General features: G+C 37.9%; 2 protein-coding genes across 3 annotated transcripts in view; both read right to left on the reverse strand.

Annotated features, from left to right (window-relative positions):
- Window positions 1-5: 5 nt before the first annotated feature.
- LOC111191911 (C-factor-like) lies at window positions 6-11001 on the reverse strand. The gene is made up of 6 exons (XM_022668067.2): window positions 10799-11001; window positions 9430-9484; window positions 8240-8427; window positions 5134-5295; window positions 4232-4342; window positions 6-755 (listed from the first exon to the last, which is right to left on the reverse strand). The coding sequence occupies exons 1-6, from the start codon at window positions 10946-10948 to the stop codon at window positions 642-644; spliced, it is 780 nt and encodes a 259-aa protein (XP_022523788.1). The 5' UTR covers window positions 10949-11001; the 3' UTR covers window positions 6-641.
- Window positions 11002-15803: 4802 nt separating this feature from the next.
- The window catches only part of LOC111191922 (potassium channel subfamily T member 2), a 129054-nt gene continuing 118868 nt past the window's right edge, over window positions 15804-25989 (reverse strand). Inside the window, exons 25-30 of one of the 2 annotated variants that reach the window (XM_049475752.1) lie at window positions 24050-24151; window positions 23708-23791; window positions 22023-22151; window positions 20210-20555; window positions 19456-19540; window positions 15804-18061 (exon numbers count right to left, since the gene is read on the reverse strand). In XM_049475752.1, the coding sequence (XP_049331709.1) occupies window positions 17947-18061; window positions 19456-19540; window positions 20210-20555; window positions 22023-22151; window positions 23708-23791; window positions 24050-24151 (861 nt within the window). In that variant the 3' untranslated portion in view covers window positions 15804-17946. Of the gene's footprint in view, window positions 18062-19455; window positions 19541-20203; window positions 20556-22022; window positions 22152-23707; window positions 23792-24049; window positions 24152-25989 lie in introns of both variants that reach the window. The other variant, XM_049475751.1, reaches the window with a different exon arrangement.

A 25989-nucleotide genomic window follows, 5' to 3' on the forward strand; every position in this document is an offset into this window, starting at 1 on the left:
AGGATTCCATTTCTTTGTAGTAATTCAAAACATAATCAGGATGTATCATCAGATATTAAGGAAACATATTGAGTTTAAGCACTGGCAGCTCTTGTCAGTAGAGCTTCAGCCAGTATTTTCGTATTTGAACTGTGTGGTGTGTCACGGAAATCTTTTAGCTTAATTTAGCTTCTGAATCTGCCCACCGCCATTCCCCCAGTCCCATTTCCACACTCAGGGTTTCCAGTTATAGACAATAGCATGGAGACAGTGTGCTGCAGCCACGGAAATGGGTAAGCTGGCTATTTTATTGCTGAACAGGTAATCACTGAGCTTCAGTAAGGTTGCTGACCATAGCTGGGAGTAAGCATAGAGTAACCATAGAAAGACTGTATGTCAATCTGGCAACCTGCGTGAGCCTCGCATCTAGGGATCAAGTGGGGCAGAAAACTCTCTATAGTGTCTGAAAGCTGGACTCCATTTCACATTCATTCCTATTTTTCATTTTACTTTTTTAAAAGCAAAAGTTCAAAATACACCAAAAAAGTGCATACTTTTAAGTCTTTTGTTATTTATTTATTGATTATTAAGGTTCTTTACAGCCACTGAGCATATTTATACATAGGAAAACTTGAGTAAACTTTCAAAAGAAATAAATTGGATCACCAGGGCACAGTTTTTCCAGTGTAGTCCAAGAATCCACCGTTATTCTTTTCAGTGAGTGTTTGCATCACTTTCAGCAGACCCTCAACACTCTGCTTCGCTTCCATGGGTGCCTAACAGAGAGAAAGAGAGATGGAAGCTCATGCTGTGGTCCATTATAACTTGGAAGCTGAAATTTCCTAGTTCCAAGTAATACATTTAAACTGTAATATTTCCACAAGAAAGCCTTAGGAAAGAGTTAAGAATCCAAGATGGCTGCAATGCACATCAACAGTAGTAAAAGCAGAAGCATTATACAGTTTAACACTTCTATGTATTAGTATATTGTTATATTATTTTATGGACTATAAGTCACACTGGATTATAAGGCACACTATCAATGAACGTCTACTTTTTGGTCTGTTTTCATACATAAGGCGCATTTTAAGCAACAATAGTAAGGAACAGGGATGTCGCCATGTTTTCCTTCCACTTTTAGCAGTTTTTTCCTCTTTTTGGATATTTATTTACAGAGATTTCTCTCCTGAAAACTGTTAATTTGGGTGAGTACCGCGCTTCCGTTTATTTACAGTATGCTTAGATTTGCAATTTGTTCAACTGATCGGATAGCAGCAGTGCTAGTCGTGGTTAGCAGCGCTTAATGCTAGTAAATGCCACCTGACGGCGCTACACTGAGGAACCCTGAGTGTTCCGGTAAGCCAGGGTGATATTAGCACTATTAGCTAGCGGTTCGTCCCACATAGCTTGTTTTAACACAGTAAACATGCAGACTACAGTCCAATATACTCACCTCTGAACGGTGAAAGAGCTAGCACTTCGCGTGGTTAGCGGCTAATGCTAATACTGCTCCAGCCTCGTTGCTGAAGAAAATGAACTGAAACTCCTTCAGAACGCTGGACATCAGCAGAGTGGCTTTACTGCTCCCTACAATTCCTTAAAATTCATATATAAAGTGCACTGACGATTTGTTTTTTTGGCCGGTCCTGATGAGCACCAGTTTCATCATAATGTTTTTGATCGTCTTTGCGACTGCACTTGAGGACACTTTCAAAGTTCTTGAAATATTTCAGATTTCTTAAAGATTTTTTCCTTCACTTAGTTGAATAGTTCTTGCCATATTATGGGTAATCCTTGAGTCATAAAATGATTCAAATAGGCCTATTCACTTTATACCTGTAACTCTACCTCTTCACTACTTTACAACTGATGCTCTCAAACTAACATTAAGAAACAAGAAATTCAAGTAATTATTAACTCTTGATGAGTTCAGCACAGCTGTTAACTGAAAGCCTGAAATCCAGGTGAATCTACTTCATAAAGCTGACTGGAGGTGCTACTTTGAAGAAATAACTATTAACTGAATAATTTAATATATTTTTTTAGTATTTTAGATGACTTTAGTATTAATCTACAATGTAGAACATTTTAAACAAATAAAACTGACTGGCACTGTACATATCTAGCATTAGCTGCAAAAAGTGACTGCTACATTAGCAGCTATTCTCTGTCATTATTGCAACTGGAGAGATTTAATATGATCCTAATAATAACCCAGGATTTTTCTCATTTATTGCATAGTCACTATGAATGCTTTTAGATTGTTAAAGATGGAACATTAGACGGAGCAGAAATGAACAGAACACAAATAATAAGCTGTAAATGAATCCCCTGTGTGAAAAAGTAATTGCCTTCTTATAATGAAACACTTGCGTAACGGTTCCAAACATTCCCCACATTCATATCATTTCATATCAGCCTTTTAATGTTGTGATGGAGCAATTTGAGCCCACGTTTTTACTCCTGAACTGTTTAAAATTAGGATTTAAGCATTAACTGCTCATTTGGTTTGAAATTAGTAATGCACTCATTTTATAAAAAGATTAAAACTACAGGATATTGATATGATATAATCTACCTCTGGAAAACGACATGTTTAATATGACATTGCACCTGACATTGCATGTTTTGCAATGTGAATACTGTGCATTTTCACCACCATGACCTTTTTTTTTAAAGATTTATTTCAAATTGTCGACTATTTTTACCCCCTCAATATAGCTAGGCCGATTGAACCACCCATTCAGCTACTAGTCAGCTGTATATCCCCCATCACTAGTAATACCTCAACACAAGGAGGGTGAAGACTAGCACATGCCTCCTCCAATACATGTGAAGAGAGAGAGACTCCGCCTCTTTTTTAAACTGCTGCTGATGCAGCATCACCGAGTAGCATCACAGCGCTAATGCTTGGAGTAAAGAGCAGTGACTCAGTACTGATACATCAGCTCACAGACGCAGCCTTGTGCTGATCACATCACCCTAGGAGTGATGAGGGGGAAAGAGTGCCATCTACTGTAACCACCCAGAGAGAGCAAGACCAGTTGTGCTCTCTCAGGGCTTCGACAGCTGATGGCCAGCTGCATGACCGGGATTCGAACAGTAATCTCCCGATCAAAGTGGAATGACTTTAGCTTGCTGGATTACTTGGCACACTAACCACCACCATGGGCTTTGTATCAGACATAAAAGGCTCACAGCTTTTTAGAAAGGCACATTAGTCTATCCTAAGAAAATTATCCTAAATAAATCTAGCTATTTTTAGCCAATTTTAGCCACAGTTTTGCCCACATAACAAATTTACAAAACTGAAACTATTTCCTAGTTGACTTTAAAATTACAGTACAAGCAATTATCACACAGATAATCTAATAGTGTGAGAGCAGCACCAAGTGGGTGCTAGATCACACTGATGATAAGTATATGTTATATGTGTTAAATATGTGATGTCCAGATCCCATATATTGACTCAGGACTGGAGCTGATCCAGGATCATTTTAAGGATCATTTATCAGTTATTTTAATCCTATTTTAGTTTTGATTTTTTTTTTAAACACAGTGCCATCTGATGTCCTCAAGATGCCCCTACTAGTCATTATTGTCCAATGGCAGCACTGAGGAGAGTTCTCAGAAGGTAAATGAGAGTTCAGTTAGAGTCTGAAGTATGGAACTATTTTATTTTAAGTATAGCATTTCTGTGTGTTCAGAACTGAGCTGAAGCTAATGCTACTTCAACCACATGGTATTAAAAAACTCAATCTACTCCACTGTGTGTTACTGAAAGTGATTTTACTTTAGTAGTGTAAGTTTAGTTTAAGTCCTGCTGGAAAATGAAATCTGCATCTCCATAAAAGTTGTCAGTAGCAGAGAGGGGCATGAAGTGCTGTAAGATTTAGTGGGAAAACAAAACTGCACTGACTTTAAACTTGATAATAAAACACAGTGGATCAACACCAGCAGATGACATGTCTCTCCAAACCATCACTGATCATCAGTAAATTTAGCATTTTTGATTCGTAAATCAAGGGAGCAGAGTCTGGAGGAAGAGTGGAGAGACACACAGTCCAAACTGCTTGAGGTCTAGTGTGAAGTTTCCACCAATCAGTGATGGTTTGTAGAGACACATGTCATCTGCTGGTGTTGATCCACTGTGTTATATCATGTCCAGAGTCTCTTACAGCACTTCTTGCTTCTCACTGCTGAAAACATTTATAGAGATGTGGATTTCATTTTCCAGCAGTATCATGCTCACCTGTGGACCTCCTGTGTCGGTGCGGACCCAGCCCGGGTGCAGAGCAGTGCAGAGGATTCCATCCTCCTTCAGGTCCAGAGAACAACACACTGTCAACATGTTTAATCCAGCCTGAGAGACACAAACAGATCCGGTTTCATTTAATCTGAGCTTTAGCGGCATGATACTTCCACTGGTGAAATTTCCATATTAACAGGGTGAAGGGGTCATGTCTACTCGACTCGTTTGTGTAACGAGTTGGGGGCAGGATGCAAATGCAAGTCACAAGTTTTAATTAAAGTTATAATAAAACAAACACAAAAGAAACAAATACTAAGACAATAAAACACAACAAAGACAACAAGCTAGAAAACAACTACTAACTAAAAAAACTGAATAATAAAAAAAAAAAACTATAACAAACCAGTGGTGATTGCAAACTCGAAACTCAAATTTTAACTGAATCAATTTTCTAATTTTTTTTCCCATTTTCTACCCAAATTACACGGCCAATTACCCAACCCACTCATTAGATCTCCCCTTATCAGTAGTGATGCTCCAACACAAGGAGGATGAAGACTAACACATGCCTCCTCTGATACATGTGAAGTCAGACTCAGCCTCTTTTCGAACTGCTGCTGATGCAGCATTGCCGAGTAGCATCACAGCATAGCACTCGGAGGAAAGCGCAGCGACTTCTGAGTTCTGATACATCAGCTCACAGATGCAGCCTTGTGCTGATCAACATCACTCTAGGAGTGATGTGGGAGGAAAGCGAGGCCAATTTTGCTCTCTGTCAGGGCTCCAGCAGCTGATGGCAAGCTGCATGAACAGTTTTCAAACCGGCGCTCTCCTGATCACAGTGGCAGGACTTATTTATACATTTACGACTGTAAATTTGAAGATGCTGTGATTTAGCTTACCTTGCTGATGCTGTAGGAGAATGCAGGAAAGATGGAGTAGAGCTGAGGAATGCTGCTCATGGAGCCCAGAGCTGTGGAGATGTTGATCACAGCTGCCTTACAGCAGGACATGCCTGGTTTATCACAGGATTTAGCTGCAGTGCGGAGATATGGCAAGAACCCCTAAAAGCAGAAGCATCAGATATGGCTAACAGTCAGAGGTGTCAAGTACAAATGTAGTACAAATACTTTGTTACGTTACTTACTTACTAAAAATAGATTTGTTCCTCCTATTTCATTTCCGCTTGTTTTCTTTCTGGCTCATTATTGTTTAAAAAAACTCTATCCAGATATATTTCTCCATCCAGATAGAGTGAATCTGATTGTGGTTGGATGAAAATTGTATAACCTAGGGATGACCATATTTTCATGTTTGAAAACCAGGACACACGGGACCGGGGGGGGGGGGTGCTCTAACAGTGATACTGCACTGTGATTGTTGAGGTGGGGTCGGGGGGGGGATAGGGGGTCTGGCGATGGATTATGGAGCGAGGTGTGTGTGTGCTCTAAAAGCAAGGGCGTAGGAGCGGGCTTGATATTGGGGGGGACACATTTGCCAATATGAACCCAAGCCCACCCTATAGTTTCCTAGAACATTTGGGGAAATTTAATTACAATTAAATTATTATTATAAGGTGATTTTACAACCTAAACATGTTACTCCAATTTACTAATAATGTTACTCCACCTTACAGTTACTAATGTTAGAAAAAATTATGCATGCAATGTCTGAATTATATACGTATGAAAAAAATGATCAGTTATAACCTAATATTTAAAATAATATAACAGATTTGTTTATTATTATTATTATTATTATTATTATTATTATGTATTGGCATGTCAATTCTGTTGTATATTTACATTTTCTCCTGTTTTTTTTTTTTTTGTAATGAGAGCTCTTTTTAAGATGGTGTCCTTTTATGTAAAAGAATGTACACTCTAAAAAATAGAGGTACGATATGAGTACTTTTTTGTACTCGAAGGTACACTCTTTATAATTGTACCCTCAAAGGTACAATACTGGTCTTTACAGGGTCAGATTTGTTCCCTCTGAAGTACAAAGTCATTTCTAACAGCAATAAGTACAAATTTGTACCATTTAACCAGCCAAAGGGTACATTCAGTATTCTGCATCACTGTACTAATAAACTATATATATTTAAATTGCACATTTTTTTATTTGAAAGCCAGACAATTTTGTATCATCAAGTTTTTGAGCCATATTTAGTTGATGATAATGTTTATAATCTTTATAATCTTTACTGCCACAAAAACCATGGGTACAAAAAAGGACTTTCACTGAAAGGTACTTTTTTGTGCCTCAATATAAGGTACAGCCCCAGCGACAAGCTTTGTACTCTTTTAAGTACAAATCTGTACTTATATTTCTTAGAGTGTAACTTTCCATAGAGATTTTTATAAACCTCAGAACATGTGGTCTTACTGTGAACTACAAACAGAAGTCACTTTACAGCAGTATTTCTCAACCCTGTTCTTACATATTCTACTGCATATTAACACTGTTCTGCATGTTCTAAAGCTTTCTCTGATTTAAAGGCATTTAATAAAGTAAGTGGTGGTTTGATGTGTTTAATACACTGCTGGATAAATTTAGGCTCCATAGGGAGTTAAGGGGTTTAAACAGGTAAACTCAGTAAAGGACTGTTTATTAGCTGATCAGCTGGATCAGGTGGAAAACACTATTTTAGGGCAGTGATCGGGGTTAAGAAACTGCTTTAACCTACAAACATAAAGTACTGTACTAAATTCTAGCTATCCACTACATCTGGCTTCTAGATAACTAGTTAGCTAAATTTAATTTTCGTTCATTATAGCTCACAGTAAGTCTTGTAATCCTAAATTGGAAAACACAGTTTGAAAATGAAATATTGATTAGCTATATAGTTTATTTTTTCTTTAACCTTGACTCCCAATCTAGGTAATTCTAAAGTTAAACTCACTAACACAGCTGCAGTTTATTAATCACAGTGAGTTTTGTGTTTTGATTCAGAGACGTGTATTTTTACCCAGCTATCAGAAACATATCATCACAGTTGAAGTGGTTAGCCTACCGTTCCCTTTCTGTTAGAAAAATCTCCGTATATCCATCTCTGTTTTAAAATCAGCTGAAGCTGCTGCAGCCCGATCCCGCTGCTAAATCTCACAGCGAGGGGGCGGGGCTTCCCCAACAGCACACTGCCTCTAATCCGCGTGCCGCAAAACCAGCAAGCTGATTGGCTGTTTGTACTGAGAGGCGGGACTTAATACCTGAACCGGCTCCGTGATTGGTCCGGTCTGTCTCCTCATTAACAGTACAGCTGATCTGAGCGAAACGATATCATTTTTGGGGGGGACAAATCGACCTGTTTCTAATATTGCACTGTTACAGGACATTTCCTCACTTAAAAAAAAAAAAAAACGGGACACCCAGGACAGGATGTGAAATACGGACATGTCCCGGGAAATACGGACGTTTGGTCACCCTAGTATAACCCTGCTTTAAAATGTATCTCTGCAACTTTATCTCTGATCTGCCTGGCGAGTTTTGTGTTCTTTGGTCTTCATGATGCTGTTTGTTCACTAGTGTTCTCTAACAAACCACTGAAGCCTTCAGAGAAAAGCTGTATTTATACTAAGACAGCTGCAGGACTATAATTGACTTCTGAAGGCAATTGATTGCAGTGGATTCTATTTAAGGGGTTCAGAGTAAAGGGGGCTGAATATTTTTGCATGCCACACTTTTCAGATTTGTATTTGATAAAAATTTTGAAAACCAAGTACGATTTACCTCTTGCTTTAAGGTTGTGGTTGTAGATTGAAAAAAATGAACTTCAAGCCGCTGTACATAAACATTCATTTTAACCTCAATTTCCTCCAGTGCAAAAATCAAGAATACCAAACATGTTTTCACCAGTCTACTGACTACAGTCTACAGTCTACTGACGATTGATGGAAGTGTTAAATTCGATTTTTTAATAAAAAGCTCACTTTAAAAGCAAAATCTGACCCTGGATCAAAACCATCACTCTGAGAAATCTGAGGAATTATATTCTCTGGTTGTTACCTTGATGACATTCATGGGTCCCATAACATTGGTGCTGAAAGCGCTAAGCATGTTATCGTCGGTGGTGTCCTCCATGTTTCCAGCAGCCATCACACCAGCGTTATTCACCAGCACATTCAGACCCCTGCCCTTCAGCTTGGAACCCACCACCTTAGCAGATTCCTGGATGCTGCTGGGATCGGTCGCGTCTGCCAGAGCGAAAATGAAAGGAATATTTTGGAAAGTGGTGTTTTGATCACAGAGTTTTAGCTTTTAGATTCAAGCTGAGAAAAAAAATTCATGTATATTATTATTATTTTTTTTTACATTGGTGAAACACAGTGGCTTAGTGGTTAGTACCATAAACCTTCCAGCACTGGGGTCTCGGGTTCAAGTCCCTATCTGGGTAAACTTTCTATATTCTCCCAGTGTCTGCTTGGGTTTTCTCCTGAGACACCGGTTTCCTCCCCCAGTCCAAAAACATGGAGATCAGTTAAATTGGATTTTCTAAGAATTACCCAGAATGCTCTAAACTGATCTGTGTAAATCTATGTATGACTGGATTGGCACTCTGTCCTGGTTAAAATGATGTAGTGCTGTAGCGCCCAAATGCAGTCCTCCAGGTGGACGGTTGTTTCCGGTTGAGAGTACGCTGCACGCTATTGGCTGCTGCTTCTCACCGGTATGTGGGTGAGTGCTGAGTGTAAATGGTTGTGTGTAAAAAAAACAATATGGGGATAGAGGAGGAAAGGAGGGGAAGAAGGAAATAAGGTTAGAAGTAATTAGTGTGTTAGAGGTGTTAGGAGAGTAAGTGCTCTTTGAAGAGCTCTGTCTTCAGGAGTTTCTTAAAGATAGTGAGAGATTCTCCTGATCTGGTAGTAGAAGGTAGTTAGTTAGAGGCGTTAGGAGAGTAAGTGCTCTTTGAAGAGCTCTGTCTTCAGGAGTTTATTAAAGATAGTGAGAGATTCTCCTGATCTGGTAGTAGAAGGTATTTAGTTAGAGGTGTTAAGAGAGTAAGTGCTCTTTGAAGAGCTCAGTCTTTAGGAGTTTCTTAAAGATGCTCCTGGTTTGTTCCACCATTGGGTTGGAACTCTGTATGAGAACAGTCTGGATTGATTTGTGTGAATGTTTGGTAAAGCTTGGCGACGTTTACTGGAGGAGCACAGCAGCTGGGAAGTAACATAAAAAATGGAATAATGATGAAAGTTTACCTAGACGAACAACAGTGATGATGTCTGGGTACTTTTTTACCAGATTCCTCAGTTCCTAAAAGAAAACCAAACACACCAAACACAGTGTGAGTTCCACCACAGTGAGAGGACAGGTGTTTAAACCACAAACTGTTTTCAGCACAACACTCTCTATTATACCTAGTTTATACTACACACTCACTCAGTGATTACTTAGTCATGCAGAGTGAACTGTTGAAACAACGTTGCCATATCAAGGTTGATTCACTTTTCAAAATCAACACTAAATCCAACGTTGATTCAACCATAACATTAACATTGATTCAACCATAACAATAACATTGATTCAACCATAACATTAACATTGATTCAACCATAACATTAACATTGATTCAACCATAACAATAACGTTGATTCAACCATAACATTAACATTGATTCAACCATAACAATAACGTTGATTCAACCATAACAATAACATTGATTCAACTATAACATTAACATTGGTTCAACCATAACAATAACGTTGATTCAACCATAACATTAACATTGATTCAACCATAACAATAACATTGATTCAACCATAACAATAACGTTGATTCAACCATAACATTAACATTGATTCAACCATAACAATAACATTGATTCAACCATAACATTAACGTTGATTCAACCATAACATTAACATTGATTCAACCATAACATTAACATTGATTCAACCATAACATTAACGTTGATTCAACCATAACATTAACGTTGATTCAACCATAACATTAACATTGATTCAACCATAACATTAACGTTGATTCAACCATAACATTAACATTGATTCAACCATAACATTAACGTTGATTCAACCATAACATTAACATTGATTCAACCATAACATTAACGTTGATTCAACCATAACATTAACATTGATTCAACCATAACATTAACATTGATTCAACCATAACATTAACGTTGATTCAACCATAACATCAACATTGATTCAACGTTGATTCAGTGCTGAAATGCCTGGTGGGAAGTTATTAGGTTTAGGGGCAAAGACTTTTTCACACAGGGCTAGATTGTTTTTGATATTTTTTTTCCTTAAATAAATAAAATGATCATTTAAAAGGCTTTTTTTAATAATTACTCAGGTTATCTTTGTCTGATAATAAAGTATGTTTGATAATCGAAAAAAAATATCAATATGACAACAAAGTAAAAACTAAAGAAATTTTTAGGGGGCAAATATATATAAATATATATAAGCTTATATTTCCATTCAGCAAAAAATATTGAGATATTCGTTTTTATCCATATCACCCAGCCCTAATCCTTGGTAAACCCTTTATAAAGGAGCCTTATTTTCAGTGATGCTGTAATAAGATCTATTGCTGACTCACCTCCGCCTGAGCTCCATCAGGGTTTCGACACGCCGCAAAAACGTTCCTGGGTTTGCAGGGTCCCTCCACCAGCTGCCGGACCATCTCAAACCCCAGGCCTCGGTTAGCGCCGGTGATCAGGATGCTACGTTCTCCTTTCTCCTCAGCCATTTCTCCTCTTTTATTCACTACTTACTGCAGCCACAGTCAGGTCTCAGTCCAGACTAGTGAAACTGACCCTCTTATATATACTATAAGCCGTGTTTGTACAATCTCCATACATCACCCACGGCCACGCCTCCGACAGGAACGTAAGCTTTGCGCTATGTCATACAGTAGGCCAGGGGTTGTGCATGAGTGGTTTTGAGGTTTATATTGTCTCATCATTATGACACAGCAGACTGAGACACAATAGGATAAAGATGGAGGCGATGTCATTAGTGTATAGATCTTGATCTATAGATAAATGGCTCTATAGATAAAAAATGTATACAAGAGGTATAAGGGAGCTATGATGTTCTCAAGCTAAAGCAGATACTGGTCAGGTCAGGTCCTGCTTTTCAGGTCCTAAACTAGCGGTACAATAGCCTCAGATTAGAGGCAGTTCACTGTTAGCTTAGCATTAGCTCAGTCGTTAGTTTAGTCGCTAGGTGTGAATTGCTGAAAGACACAGTATATATATAAACAGTAGTATGAAAAAGTTTGGGCACCCCACCCCTGATCATTTTTATGATTTTCCTTTATAAATCATTGGTTGTTCGGCTCAGCAATCTCAGTTAAATGAGAACTCCGGAGTGAAATGGACTTTGGGTGTAATAAAACGTGATAAAAAGTACTTACCTTGTTTGAATAGCCCTCCTCCGCTCTCCTGCAGCTTTCTGAGATCCATATTTTAATTTTATTATGTTTGAATTATAAAAACAAGCAAACAATGTAAGATTTAGTTGAAATAAAATAAAATAATTAAAAATAAAAGGATATGCAGACAGTCTAAAATGTAGAGCAACACAACAAAGCAATAAATATACGTAGAATAATAAAATGTAAACACAATTAAAGAAATAAAGGGCTAAAATAACCACAATATTAATAAAAAGTAAATGATGGAACTAAAATAAATAATAATAATAAGTAAAAAATATATATAAAAAAATGGAAGAAAGAAATTAAGGAAATAAAAAGGTAAAAGGCCAAAAGAAAAACAGGAATAAAACAAAGAAAAATCTCAGATAAGCAGAGGAGAAGGATGGTGAGAACAAGTGAGAACAGTCATAGTCAACCCACAGACCTCCAGAGCTCCAAATACACCATCTACATCATCATCTTACTGCAGATGGAGTCACTGTGCATCATTCAACTATTTGTTTAACTATAGAAGAAGCCTTTTCTTTGCATGCGCCACAAACAGAGCTGCTTCAGGTATGCTAAAGCACATTTGGACAAGCCAGCTTCATTTTGGAATTAGGTGGAATAAGGTTAGTTATTTGGAGGGTGGTATGCATGAAATAGTGTGTACAAACGTTTGGTGTTGTATTTTATTTTCTGATAAATGATATGATTCACGTCTGTTCATGCGCAGTATGTATGTATTGGAAATACATTACACGCTATAAAGCACAGTCAGATGATTAAATACAATAACATTTAACATAATCACCCTGACGACAGTATTGACTGACCGTGACTCAGTACCCGAGCTCCACAGAGGACCGGTGTCATATACAAGCACGTCAGGTCTAGACAGCGGGAGAAATTGAATATAGCATCTGAGGCTAATTGTAACTAATAATAATCGCAGGTACTAACTGGAGTGCCATTAACGCTGTAATGAAGATGAGTCATCTCCCAGCTGAAGAGCCCGGCGTTCCAACCACTTACACCCGTCCACGTCCACGCGGTAAGTAGTCCTATTCATCTGCATGCGCCGAAAGCGTTTGACAGCAGTACAAAGACTCGCTTACGGTGCTCTGAAGAGCAGTGTGGGCGGATGAACAAGAATACAGGGCAAAGTTCTAGTCTGAATCGACTCAAAAAAAGGCGCTGCCCACTTCTGCTGAAAAACCTCACACAGGGAAATCCACGATTATGGCTGGGAATCACCACTGCTGACCAGAACTGATCCCATTCCCAGACATCCCAAGTTGCAAAACTTGATTTCAGGGAGGTTACACCCGCCCCCACCGCCCCCCCCCCCCCCCCCCCAAAAAAAAAAAAAAAAAAAAGAAAGAAAAAAAAACAGAAATTTTACTTTTATATGAATTAATTAGACTTTTTTTTTTAATTCAATTTAGAGTATTCAGAGGTGAAATGAGTTTTATCTTTTTTCTTTTTGGAAGGCCCTGCCTCTGCTTTCCTTTTTTTTTTTGGAAAAAAAGCCTTTATGTTACAAAAATTGACAGTTACAATATAAAAAAAAATTGCACAACATCAAAAACATTTCATACCATATTACAATAATTATTAATATTGCCTCCGCCATGATCTGCTTTCTCTCACTCACTGAACAAATCCCGTCCGGGAGGGGGGAAAAACACTGCCCGCCCACACTAAAAACTGATTGGCTGTCTCACAGACTCATTGCAGAGAACAGGCCAATCAGAACCCTCTCTGTTTTCTCTCTCTCCTTCCCACACGTGATTAGAGAATAAAAGTCTGTGGCCTGTGTGCGCGTTTGGTGCGCTCGTTCTGAATTCCGGGAGATTATATGTGACTCGCGGGCATCAGGGAGCCACTACCGAAATGCGGGAGACTCCCGCAGCTTCAGGGAGACTTGGTTTGTCTGCATTCCTATTCAAGGTTCCAATTCAATTGGATTTCTGACTCAATTTAATTTGAATCAATATTGATTAATTTAGAGATATTTCGGTCACAATAATTAAGAATTCAAAGAATGAATATCTTAACTAATGTATCAGCTAACAAAAAAACATTACAACAATGTTTACTAGCAGTTTAAAAAGGTTCCAGAAAGGTTAGCCTGTAACGTTACAGAAACAGAAATTACAGAAATTACAGAAATGTTCCAGGAACCAGTGGTGAACTCAAAGGGGACCAATTAAAAATGAAGAGTTTCTTTGATTTTAACAAATTGAAAACCTCTGGAATATAATCAAGAGGAAGATGGATGATCACAAGCCATCAAACCAAACCAAGCTGAACTGCTTGAATTTTTGCACCAGGAGTAAAGCAGCATAAAGTTATCCAAAAGCAGTGTGTAAGACTGGTGGAGGAGAACATGATGCCAAGATGCATGAAAACTGTGATTAAAAAAACACCCGGGTTATTCCACCAAATATTGATTTCTAACCCTAATTAAATCTTTATGAATATGAACTTGTTTTCTTTGCATTATTTGAGGTCTGAAAGCTCTGCATCTTTTTTGTTATTTCAGCCATTTCTCATTTTCTGCAAATAAATGCTCTAAATGACAATATTTTTACCTAAAGTGGTCTCTTAATTTTTTTCATTTCAGTAATTCAGTTTAAAATGTGAAACTCTTATATTATATAGATGTATTAAACACAGAGTGATCTATTTTAAGTGTTTAATTCTCTTATTGTTGATGATTATGGCTTACAGCCAGTGAAAACCCAAAAATCAGTGTCTCAGAAAATTCAAATATTATATAAGACCAATTGGTACTTTTGGCAGTGTGGGCATTGTGCCAAGTCCTGCTGGAAAATGAAATCCATATCTCTATAAAAGTTGTCAGTAGCAGAGGGAAGCTGTAAAATATGAAGTGCTGTAAGATTTTGTGGGAAAACAAAACTGCGCTGACTTTAGACTTGATAATAAAACACAGTGGATCAACACCAGCAGATGATTAGCATGTCTCTCCAAACCATCACTGATCATCAGTAAATACATTTTACATTTCATTTGTAAATCAAGGGAGCAGAGTCTGGAGGAAGAGTGGAGAGACACACAGTCTAAGCTGTCATCTGCTGGATTTCATTTCATTTTCCAGCAGGACTTGTAGATGGTGTTTATATGAAACCCATACAGAGAACAGTTTTTTTTATCGTTTTATTCTGTACATAATGCTTTTTGTATATGGGGGGAGGGGGGATGGCACTGAATGAAGGAAGCAGCAGTAGCCCGGTGCAGCAGGAGCACGAAGCGTTCACTTTTGTATGGCTGGTCTCACGTCCTTTAAAACCCTGCGTTCTGCATGCAGGCTCCTCCAAATGCGCGCTAAAGAGATACTCAAACTGACAAGAGGACAAAAACAACAGGCCAGGAAAGTGTGAAGACGTCATAAGAGGGCTGAAAACAGAACGATTAAACCTACAAACAAACAAACAAACAAACAGCCGAAGAAACAGTCCTTATCAATGCTCATCAACATCGAGAACAGCGTCGAAACACAGTACAAAAACTATGGGGGTTTGTTCGGCAACTAATATGGAAGACCAAAACTGCCAAAATTAAAAATAAATAAATAAATAATTAAAAACGTAAGTAAGTCACTCAATAAAAGTAATATGGTGAATAAAACGGTAAAGAATAATTAGAATTAATATAAAAATAAATATATATATATATATATATACACACACATAAAATAAATATCTTAATACATTTTTATTTATGGGTTTCCTTATTAACATTGTTTCATTTTTCTTTTAATTCATTTGTCTATTTATTTACATAACTATTTATTCTGCATTCATTTATTTCCTGATTTTTTAAATTCTGTATTCATTTATTCATTGATCATATAAGGACAAGGAAAAACAGAAATAAATAAATTGGGAAACAAAAAAATTAATACAGAAATAAATAAATCAGGAGATAAATGAATGCAGAAATAAATAGTTTTCTAAATGAACAAACAAATGAATCAAAAGAAAAATTAAACAATGTTAATGAAGAAACCCATAAATAACAAGTTATTAGGAAATTTATATTTGTATGTATATGTATTTATTTTTATAATTATTATAGTTATTTTTTACTGTTTTAATCACCATATTTATTTATTTTTTAATTTTGGAAGTTTTGGTCCTCCATAAACTAAGACGTAAAAAAAAACAACAAAAAAAAAAAACGCCATTAACGACAGAAGGCTCGTTTCAACAGTCTCCTCTGAGATCGGCGAAAACAGATGCTGCCGCGTCCACGGTAAAGGGCAGAAGATTGAAGATCGCTCATTTGGTCCAGCGCCCAGTTAATAAGCTCACGTTCAGTCCGTTCGTGCAGTTGGCACGCTCAAAGTGCAAGTCCACAAAGAGCTGAAGAGGCCAAAACCAGGTCAGATACTTATAAAACATCTGACAGTTCATATCACAGGTGTATCAAAACATCGCAAAACAGGGAAAAGTTAGGACACCCTAAAATAAAAAAGAGCATCATAATGGGAGATAATAGGGGGAATTATAACTAAACACACACATACACATATACAACTAAAGCTACGTGTTCTACACATTTATTATAAAATGTGAAAATAAAATAAAAGGTTAGGACACACCCACATTAATTACTACTTACTACATTTAATTTAAAACTTCCGACACAAAGTTTGGTTTAATCTTGATTGTTTAACTTGATTGAGTGAACCAGCATGGCCAGATTCGAGGGGCTATTTAAGTTCTTGAGAACGAAAGGTATAAATGCAGGTAGACCGTGCAACATGACAATGACCCAAACATTCCAGCAAATCTATCAAGGAATGGCTCAAATAAAGAAATGGGAAGTTATAGATTAAATAGATCAAGAATAATAAACAAAAATAAAAAATCTTATTGAGATTCTTTGGAGACAAATGGTCAAAATGGGATGGAACCCTTACACAGCTGAAAGAATTCTGCATGAAGGAGTGGGAAATTCATTCTTCTAGTTAATGTCACTGAGGGAAAATTCTAGCGATTAGGGCATAGGGTGTCCTAATGCTTTCCACAGCAGGAACTGCCATCTTTTTACATTTGTTTGGTTAATAAAATGTGACATTTTATTACAAAAATCAAACTGTGATCTGTAACAGTATAACTAACAGTATAGCAAGTACATCACCTTTATATATATATTGTTTGAAAAAAGATCAGATATTGATGTGCTCAGATTTCCTAATACAAAACAAAATATATAAGGGCCATTCCACTAAATGGGTGCCATTTGCTTGTTGTAATTCTTCCAAATTATTATTATTATTATTTATTTATTTATTTATTTTTCTATCTGAATCTATAAACACATATATTTAACTATTCAAAACATGTCAAACTCAGGCAGCTTTGCTTAATTTTTTTGTCTAATCCGAAGATGGTGGCAAAACTCATGTGACATTTAAAAAAAAAGCATGTTTAAAAGCTGGAGCATCTGTGACCAAGACAGCAAGTCTTTGTGATGTATCAAGTGCCACGGTATCCAGGGTAATGTCAGCATACCACCAAGAAGGACTAACCACATCCAACAGGATTAACTGTGGACGCTGTAAGAGGAAGCTGTCTGAAAGGGATGTTCGGGTGCTAACCCGGATTGTATCCAAAAAAACATAAAACCACGGCTGCCCAAATCACGGCAGAATTCAATGTGCACCTCAACTCTCCTGCTTCCACCAGAACTATGTTTAAGTTTAATTGTCCAACCTCTGTATGGCCATAGTGGGGTGTCCTACTTTTTTTTTCACATGACTATAAAAAGAAAAAAAAGGAATCCAAACCAGAGCAGCTAACAGACATGAGCTACTCACAACATTAAGGAGAAGAAGATCAGCTTTCGCCCCTCAGCTTTAACGTACATTAGACAGTGTGTTCCTTTGGCAGTCCAGGTTAAGATTGGCAGTGTTGGCTATTTAACATACATTCACATGCACAGAGACTAATACGCAGTACAGGTTTATTTAAATGCACTTATGTGGCCTCGGCTCTCTCGCATCCGAACCAAACAAAACAAACTAATGCAAAAATAAATCAAATGGAATTGAGGCTGGAACAGGTCCATGCATCTGACAGTTTCCTATTCACAGTCCATTTTCCAGTCCTCTCCAGTCTCTTTTTCAAGGCTCTCTCTATCTTTCTCTCTCTGTTTTTCTTTCTCTCTCTCTCTCTCTCTCTCTCTCTTTTTTTCACTGATGCACACACCCACTCAGACACACACACACACACACACACACAAGCTCTCTGGCAGGCTGCGCTGCAGTTGTGTATTTGTGCTGGTATTTCTGGTCACAGGTGGGTGCTGTCCTGCGTGTTGAACCTGTGAGTCTCCGGTCTGCCTGCGCTGGGCTTTCGGCCACCCTGGTTGGGCATCAGTGACAGGGGATCAGGCCTGATCAGATACCTGAAAGAGAGAAACAGCCGATGTTTACTACAATGAGTGAAAAAACAGCATTAATAATTACAATATTATTATATTATTTTGTTTCTAAACTGAAAGAGCAGAAGCATTTCTGAGTGGTGAAGAATATGGATAAAATATTGTGTTCAATGGTACCAGTGAGCTGAAACAACCATCCCTGCTAAGCCTAATAATATATTCATTCTAAAAACTGGGGTTTTGGGTCGTTTCTCAAGGGAGTTCTTCTTCTGGCCACGTCACGCGTCTTTACGTACTTACGTCACACGTACAGCCTCTAAAAGAGGATTGAGCTCAGTTTTACTAAACTCGAGCAGCTGGTGGTGCAATGGAGACTTCAGAAGCGGAAACTCAGAGCTCAGTAGCTCCTCCATTCACTCATAGTAAAAACAAAAAAACGAAAGAGTGAAGTTTCTGACTGAGCGCGCCCTCTCTCTCTCTCTCTCTCTCTCTGACTGAACATAACCTGGAATCGGATTCATCTGCTCTGAAAGGAGACCCGCCCAGGTCACACCCGCCCAGTTTAAAATGATTCTTCCGCATGCTCGGTGCAATTACCCACTCTCACCAGAGAGGGCCCTAAATTTCCCAAATCCCCCCAAATAATTTGGTGCACGTTATGTATGATTTTTATATTTTTATCCAGTCAAGTATTAAGGAGCAGTAAAGCCACTCTGCTGAAATACAAAGTTATACAAGAGTTTCAGTTTGGTTCTCCAGCAGTATTAGCATTAGCTGCTAACCGCGCTAAGCACTAGCTCTTTTACTGGAATGTAGATTGCTGACCCCGACCAGCATTGCTGGAGCAGCATTAGCATTATCCGCTAACCACACTAAGCGCTAGCTAGCTCTTTCGCCGCTCAGAGGTGAGCATTATTGGCCTGTAGCCTGTGTGATTACCGTGTTAAAACAGGCTACGTGGGGCAAAACGCTAGCTCATATCACCCTGGCTTACTTAAATCCCAGTTTACTGTAAATAAATGGAAATGCTTTACAGGAGATAAATCTGTATAGATTAACACCCAGCACTTGTTTGACTTTAAAATATATAATTTTTTAAAGAATTACAGTTTTGTTTATCTAGCTTACGTTTACAGACCTGCTGAATTACAAGGAAAACATGGCGACACCCCTGTTCCTTACTAGTGTCACATAACGCGCCTTATAATCCAGTGTGCCTTATGTATGAAAATAGAACAGAAAATAGACCTTTATAGGCTATAGTTTATATTCTACAGTTTAAAATCACATTTTTTATATATTGTTTTATATCGATTTAAGGTATAAATATTATACACACTACAGTATTTACTGTTAATATAAAAACAGAATAAAAACAGAATATGTACCAAAGCACAAGTTAATTTTAACATACTTACACAACATCATGCAGCTCGAGGCGCGTGTCGGGGGACGGGTTGATGAGGATGTAGGAGAGTCTGTTGCCCTGGTCTGTCATCCCATCTTAAACCAGACATGCAAACAGAGAGCATAGAGTCTGACACAGCCAGAGGTCACACAGATCACCCACAGGGCACAGGGTCTAATACAGTCTATAATACACTCTGGAAAAAATAAGTGACCACTTAAAATGTTTTTTTTTTTCACTGTACCAAATTGAAAACCTCTGATATATATTCAAGAGGAAGACGGATGATCACAAGCCATCAAACCACCAAACTGAACTGCTTGAATTTTTTTTGCACCAGGAGTAAAGCAGCATAAAGTTATCCAAAAGCAGTGTGTAAGACTGGTGGAGGAGAACATGATGCCAAGATGCATGAAAACTGTGATTAAAAACCAGGATTATTCCACCAAATATTCATTTTTGGACTATTAAGATTTCTTTAAGAACTCCTTTTTGTTATTTCAGCCATTTATCATTTCTCATGTTGTCTGTAGTTTATACTGTAGAATAAAACAACAATGTTAAATTTACTCAAACATAAACCTATAAATAGCAAAATCAGAGAAATTGATTCAGAAACTCAAGGGATCTCCTAATTTTTTTCCAGAGCTGTATATCTGAATTTTTTTTTAAGCTGAAATAAAATAGTGCATATTTAGTGCATGTGAGATAGCGAAAAACACACACACACACACACACACAAATACGAACACACCCACACTCACTGAATCCGGTGGGCGACAGGCCGAGGTGTTTCATGCGGGTGCGGACCAGGGCGTTGAGCTCTTGTCTCTCGGACCGGCGGAACAGGCTGAGCCTCTGCTGGCTGATTCGCTCGGCCGCGCTGCCGGGACCCTTGGCTCCGCTTAGGCCCCGCCCCCCTTTACGGCTCAGCCGCCGAGCCCACTGCATGCTCTTCCTCCTGAGCAGCGGGTGGTCGTGGGATGAGGAGGAGGAGGAGGAAGGCGGCTCTGAAGAGGTGGAGTTACGGTGGGGGCCGGAACGACACAGCAGGGGCTCCCGAGGCTCCCGCGTGTCCTCATAGTCCTCCACTGTGATGGAGACCTGGGACTGAGAGGGAGGAGTCAAAAGAAAAATGTACATTAACAGATAGTATATTGATGCATATTGAATATTTCTGTAACACTCAAAGTACCAGTAATCAGGATGTATCATCAGATATTAAGGAAACATGCTGAGTTTAAGAGCTTCAGCCAGTATTTTCTTATTTGAACTCTACTTATTTTACGCTCTACTCAGGGTTGCCAGGTATAGACAACAGCACACCAAAAACAGTGAGCTGCAGCCATGAAAAAGGGGAGCTGGCTTTTTCTTTTTTTTAGCTAAACAGGTAATCACTGAGCTTCAGTAAGGTTGCTTACTATAATTAAACAATAGCTGGATAATTGATTAAAGCACTGTGTACTAGAAACAGGCATTCTGCACATTGAAACCTATATATACAGTGTATATATCTATTTATATATTCACAGATCAGTTACAGAGTAAGACCTGTCATCACTCGCCACTGTGTGTCAATCTGGCAACCCGCATGAGCTTTACGTCTGGGGAGGAGCAGAAAACTCTATCCAGAGTTTACACTAAGCAACACGTAGCCCCTTCATCAGAACATTGCTGAGAAGGGGTTAGATAGTCATGGCCCCACCCCCGGAGTGAAAATCATGAATCTGATTGGTTAGATTGTTCTGCGACTTTGCTAATAGATTCATTACTACACCCTTCTCAAAATCAGGAGAAGGGTCACTTAGACACACACGAGGGGGCAGAAGACATTTTAAAAAGCTTTGATTGGTTAGAACTGCTGTCAGTCAGATAAGAGTCCTGTAGCAACTAAAAAACACAGAATAATGCTTTGAATTAGTTGCTGTTTTTTATTTTAGTTAATTTATAAAATACATGCTTATAGTTTACAATAACTATAATATTTATTTCCTGATTAAATATGATGTAATTATTTACACGCACCTATTGTCACCCCTTCTCTGAACGGTTAGAAGGGCCTCACTGCACACCACTGGAATAAACTCATGAAATTTGTGTTCCTTAAAATAAAATGTTTCCAATATTTTTTTTTTTATGTTAAATAGTGCCTTTTTTGGCTTGAATAAAATCACATTATTTTGCATTTGCAAAAACAATCACAGGGGTATCTTGTCTTAATGAGTTTTCACATTTGTCAACAAGCTGAGATCCAATTTTCGATGCGTCAGACAAATACAATGAGATTTAAATAGGGTTCTGTTCACACTGGAGATGTTTTATTAACTGTTAGCTGCTGTGGTTGTGATTACGCAGGGATTTTGTGATTTGCGACTCCTGACGGGTGTCTGGGTGACTAGACGATAAGTCAGCAAAGCCTCCAGAGCTGTGTTAAACCCTGACATGCTCCTTTGGTTCCTTTCACAGCTCTTAAAAAACAGATTTAAAGTTAATCCAGTTTAAATCTGGATTAAAAACAATGCTGAGAAAGCTGATTTTATACTGTTGACAGTTTCACTGCTCTGCAGGTTTCAGTACCTCAGAAACAGGAAGTTTGTGAGCCTCTGTGCGGTAGATGCCGATAGGGATGTCTCCTGTGGACGAGCAGAGCTTCTGGTAGAGCCGTCCATACGTACGAATCCACAGGTCCTCTTCTGTGATCTTCATCTAAGAGATCATGAAAGATCAGCATCATCATCATCATCATCATCACTACTGTCATTATAATCACAGCCAGGATCATTATTATCTTCTTTACCGTCATTACCAACATTACTGTCTACACCCATAATTACCAACATGATTGTAAAGGTCAGGATTAGGGTGAAGGATGGGGGATTCAGTGCTTCCAATACATTTATTATGTATTAAAAACATAATCAATATTTAGTGATATATATACTAATAATATACTAATAATTGACTACATGTCCCAGTGGGCTTGAAGTAAAATAAATGATATTGTGTAGATATAATGTGCCTCTGGTGGATATGTCACGGAAATCAATCAGGATGAGGCGTGATGCCACATTAACCTTTCCAAGCAATCTTGGAAAAAAAACTGAGTAATGTACAATTGAGAGGGGTATCCAGTTAGTGTTTGGATACTCACTGTACTGGATTGAGTAATGTACTCTTAAGAGGGTTATCTGGTTAGTGTTTGTATACTAACTGTACTGAGCTGAGTAATGTACTATTAAGAGGGGTATCCTGTTAAGTGTTCTGATGCTCTCTGTACTGGGCTGAGTGATGTACTCTTAAGAGGGTTATCTGGTTAGTGCTCTGATACCCACTGTACTGGACTGAGTAACACTGGCAATTGGCACATAAAGCAGATATCTGCACTGGCCTTTATTTCCATCTAGCGGTTAAAAGATGAACTGCAATCTGCTGTTACCTTAAGCAACTTGCAAAATATGGATCATCATCAATAAGATGATCAGTAGTAATCACATATACGGGCTGAAAAACCAAAACAAATACATAGCCATTTTTTCCTCCCACCTCATTTTTAGTTTTAGTTTAGTGAACGGACCAGCAGAAATATTTCAGAATGACCTTAACCCTTTCAGACCCTGCATCCATTACAATGGACATCATGTATTTTCTGTTTTTTGAAATGTTTTGATGCACAGAACAATAATTGAGAGCTGTTGTCCATCAGAATAAACCATGAACCAGCCAATAAACAAATTTAGTAGCTTAGCACCGCCCACCGCACTGGAAAAAAAACCAACAACTCAACACAAAAATAGTTCCAAAGAGGCATGTAAGAAGATCTCATTTTTTAATTAATTATACACTTTTTATATTATGTTTTGTTAAACACAGACTTCCAACAAAATGGACATAAAACAGAAATTTAACAAAAAAATATTTTCCTTTACAAAAGTGCATTACAAAAGTAAAACTTCTTATTTTTTTCCATCACTGGAACACAATTCAGGTCTAAAAGGGTTAAATACATTATTTTCAATTATTTACATTGACTTCCATTGAAAGCTTAGAAGGTTTTTTCTTTCTCCTGGAAAGTTGCTGTTTTGGAGATTTCATTGTCATAAACTACTTCACTATTACTAATCATCACCACCATCATCATCATCATCATCATCATCATCATCATCATCATCATCATCATCATCATCATCATCACAATCATCATCCAAACACTAAAACACTGCGTTTTCTCTCAGTGTGCGGCTGAAATCTGAGGTTGTACTCACGGCGCAAAGGAAACCGGAGCCAGGCATGGAATCCAGTCCCAGTAACAGTCTGGTAATGGAGATCATGTAGTCTTTCACAAAGGACTAGAACACACACACACACACATACACACACACACACACACAAACAACAGACAGAAGACAACAGAGAGCACTTCAGTATAGCAGGTATGTCAACAAACTGTATCACTTTCTGCCCTAAGCTCATTACCACACACACACACACACACACACACACACACAAAAACCCAGACACCCTCACACACCTGCGGTGGGCTCTGTGCAATCAGAGAGACAGAGCACAGCTCAGTGTGGATTACCGGCCGACTGGCCGACTGTTACCTGATACAGCAGAGTGTCCAGCATGCTGACACTGAACACCTTCCCGGCGGCGAAGGGTAATCGGAACATGAACACCAGGTTGGAGCCCCTCTCTCTCTCTTTCTGGAGGTCCGGCGTGCAGCAGAAACATGGTAGGAGACAAGGCAGGCACTGATTAGCTACAGCAGTGCTTCCCAGTCCTGGGGCTGAGTGTCCAACACAGATTTTACACTTCCACTGAAAGCTTAAATAGATTTATTGCTTCTCCTGTACTGTAAAGGTTTTTTCCCCGTTGAAACACATATGCTAAGACTTTGGCTGCTACCTGCCACCCCAATCACAATTTAAGCATTTGAACCTAAGCCCCTGTATCAAAATGCTGTTAAAATGACAATAATATGCTCAATCAGTGTCTAAAAGCTCTGGAAAAAAACAAGAGACCACTTAATCTTAAAAAATGATGTGTTTCTTTGATTAAACCAGATTGAAAACCTCTGGAATATAATCAAGAGGAAGATGGATGATCACAAGCCATCAAACCACCAAGCTGAACTGCTTGAATTTTGCCATAAAGTTATCCAAAAGCAGTGTGTAAGACTGGTGGAGGAGGAGAACATGCCAAGATGCATGAAAAAACTGTGATTAAAAAACTACCAGGGTTATTCCACCAAATATTGATTTCTGAACTCTTAAAAATATGAAGTTGTTTTCTTCGCATTATTTGAGGTCTGAAAGCATTTCTGCATCTTATTTGTTATTTCGGCCATTTCTCTTTTTTTTTTTTTTGCAAATAAATGCTCTAAATTACAATATTTTTTTCTGGAATTTGGGAGAAATGTTGTCTGTATTTTATAGAATAAAACAACAATGTTCATTTTACTTAAACTTATACCTATAAATAGCAAAATCAGAGAAACTCATTCAGAAACTGAAGTGGTCTCTTAATTTTTTTACAGAACTGTATATGGTACAAATGTATGAATATACCTCCTCATTTAATAAATAGAAATTAATACTGGGGTCATCCAGACTATGCAGAAACAAATAAGGAATCATGCAGTAACTTAAAAGTGTTAAACAAACCAAAATACTCTTATCTGAAGTGTCTGAAGTTGGTAACTCTAATTAACTTATCCTGTGTTAATGAGGTCCTGATGAGTGCCAGTTTCATCATAATGTTGTTTAATAGTTTTTGCAACTGCACTTTAGGATACTTTCAAAGTTCTTGAAATATTTCAGATTGACTGACCTTCATTTCTTTAAAAAGTATGTTTTTCTAAATTTAATTGAGTATTTTTTTCTTCTCATAACCTGCATTAGAACATTACTCAAATACTCACTATTCACTGTATACCTGTAACTCTACCTCTTCACTACTTTACAACTGATGCTCTCAAACTAACATTAAGAGACAAGAAATTCAAGTACTTATTAACTCTTGATGAGTTCAGCACAGCTGTTAACTGAAAGCCTGAATTCCAGGTGACTCTACAGCATAAAACTGACTGACAAAATGCAGCCGAGATGTGCAAAACTGTCTAATCTAAGCAAGAGGTGCGACTTTAAAGAATCTAAAATATAAAACATATTCTGCGGATTTCATTTTCCAGCAGGACTTGGCACACTACTGCCCACACTGCCAAAATTACAGATTGTTCTTAAATAATATACAATTTTTCTAAAAAGACACTGACTTGTGGGTCTTTTTTATTGGCTGTTAGCACATAATCATCAACAATAAAAGAAATAAACGCTTAAAATAGAATAGACTCTGTGTTTAATACATCAATATAATATATGAGTTTCACATTTTGAACTGAATTAGTGAAATTAAGTAAATTTTCAATGATATTCTATTTTTTTATACATTTGTTCCTACACTTATTGACAGTTTTTTTTTTTTTTTTTTTTATAAATGAACTTTTTTCTGCAAAATAAATTAAAAATCCTGCATTTACTCT

The sequence above is a fragment of the Astyanax mexicanus genome, chromosome 3 (assembly GCF_023375975.1).
Source record: "Astyanax mexicanus isolate ESR-SI-001 chromosome 3, AstMex3_surface, whole genome shotgun sequence".
NCBI classification, from domain to species: domain Eukaryota; kingdom Metazoa; phylum Chordata; class Actinopteri; order Characiformes; family Acestrorhamphidae; genus Astyanax; species Astyanax mexicanus.

Coding starts and splice junctions, on each gene's coding strand:
- LOC111191911 (XM_022668067.2), bottom strand. CDS start 10,948: ATGGCTGAGGAGAAAGGAGAACGTAGCATCCTGATCACCGGCGCTAAC. Junction 9,485..10,798: donor CTGATGGAGCTCAGGCGGAG/GTGAGTCAGCAA, acceptor GTTTTCTTTTAG/GAACTGAGGAATCTGGTAAA. Junction 8,428..9,429: donor CATCACTGTTGTTCGTCTAG/GTAAACTTTCAT, acceptor TCGCTCTGGCAG/ACGCGACCGATCCCAGCAGC.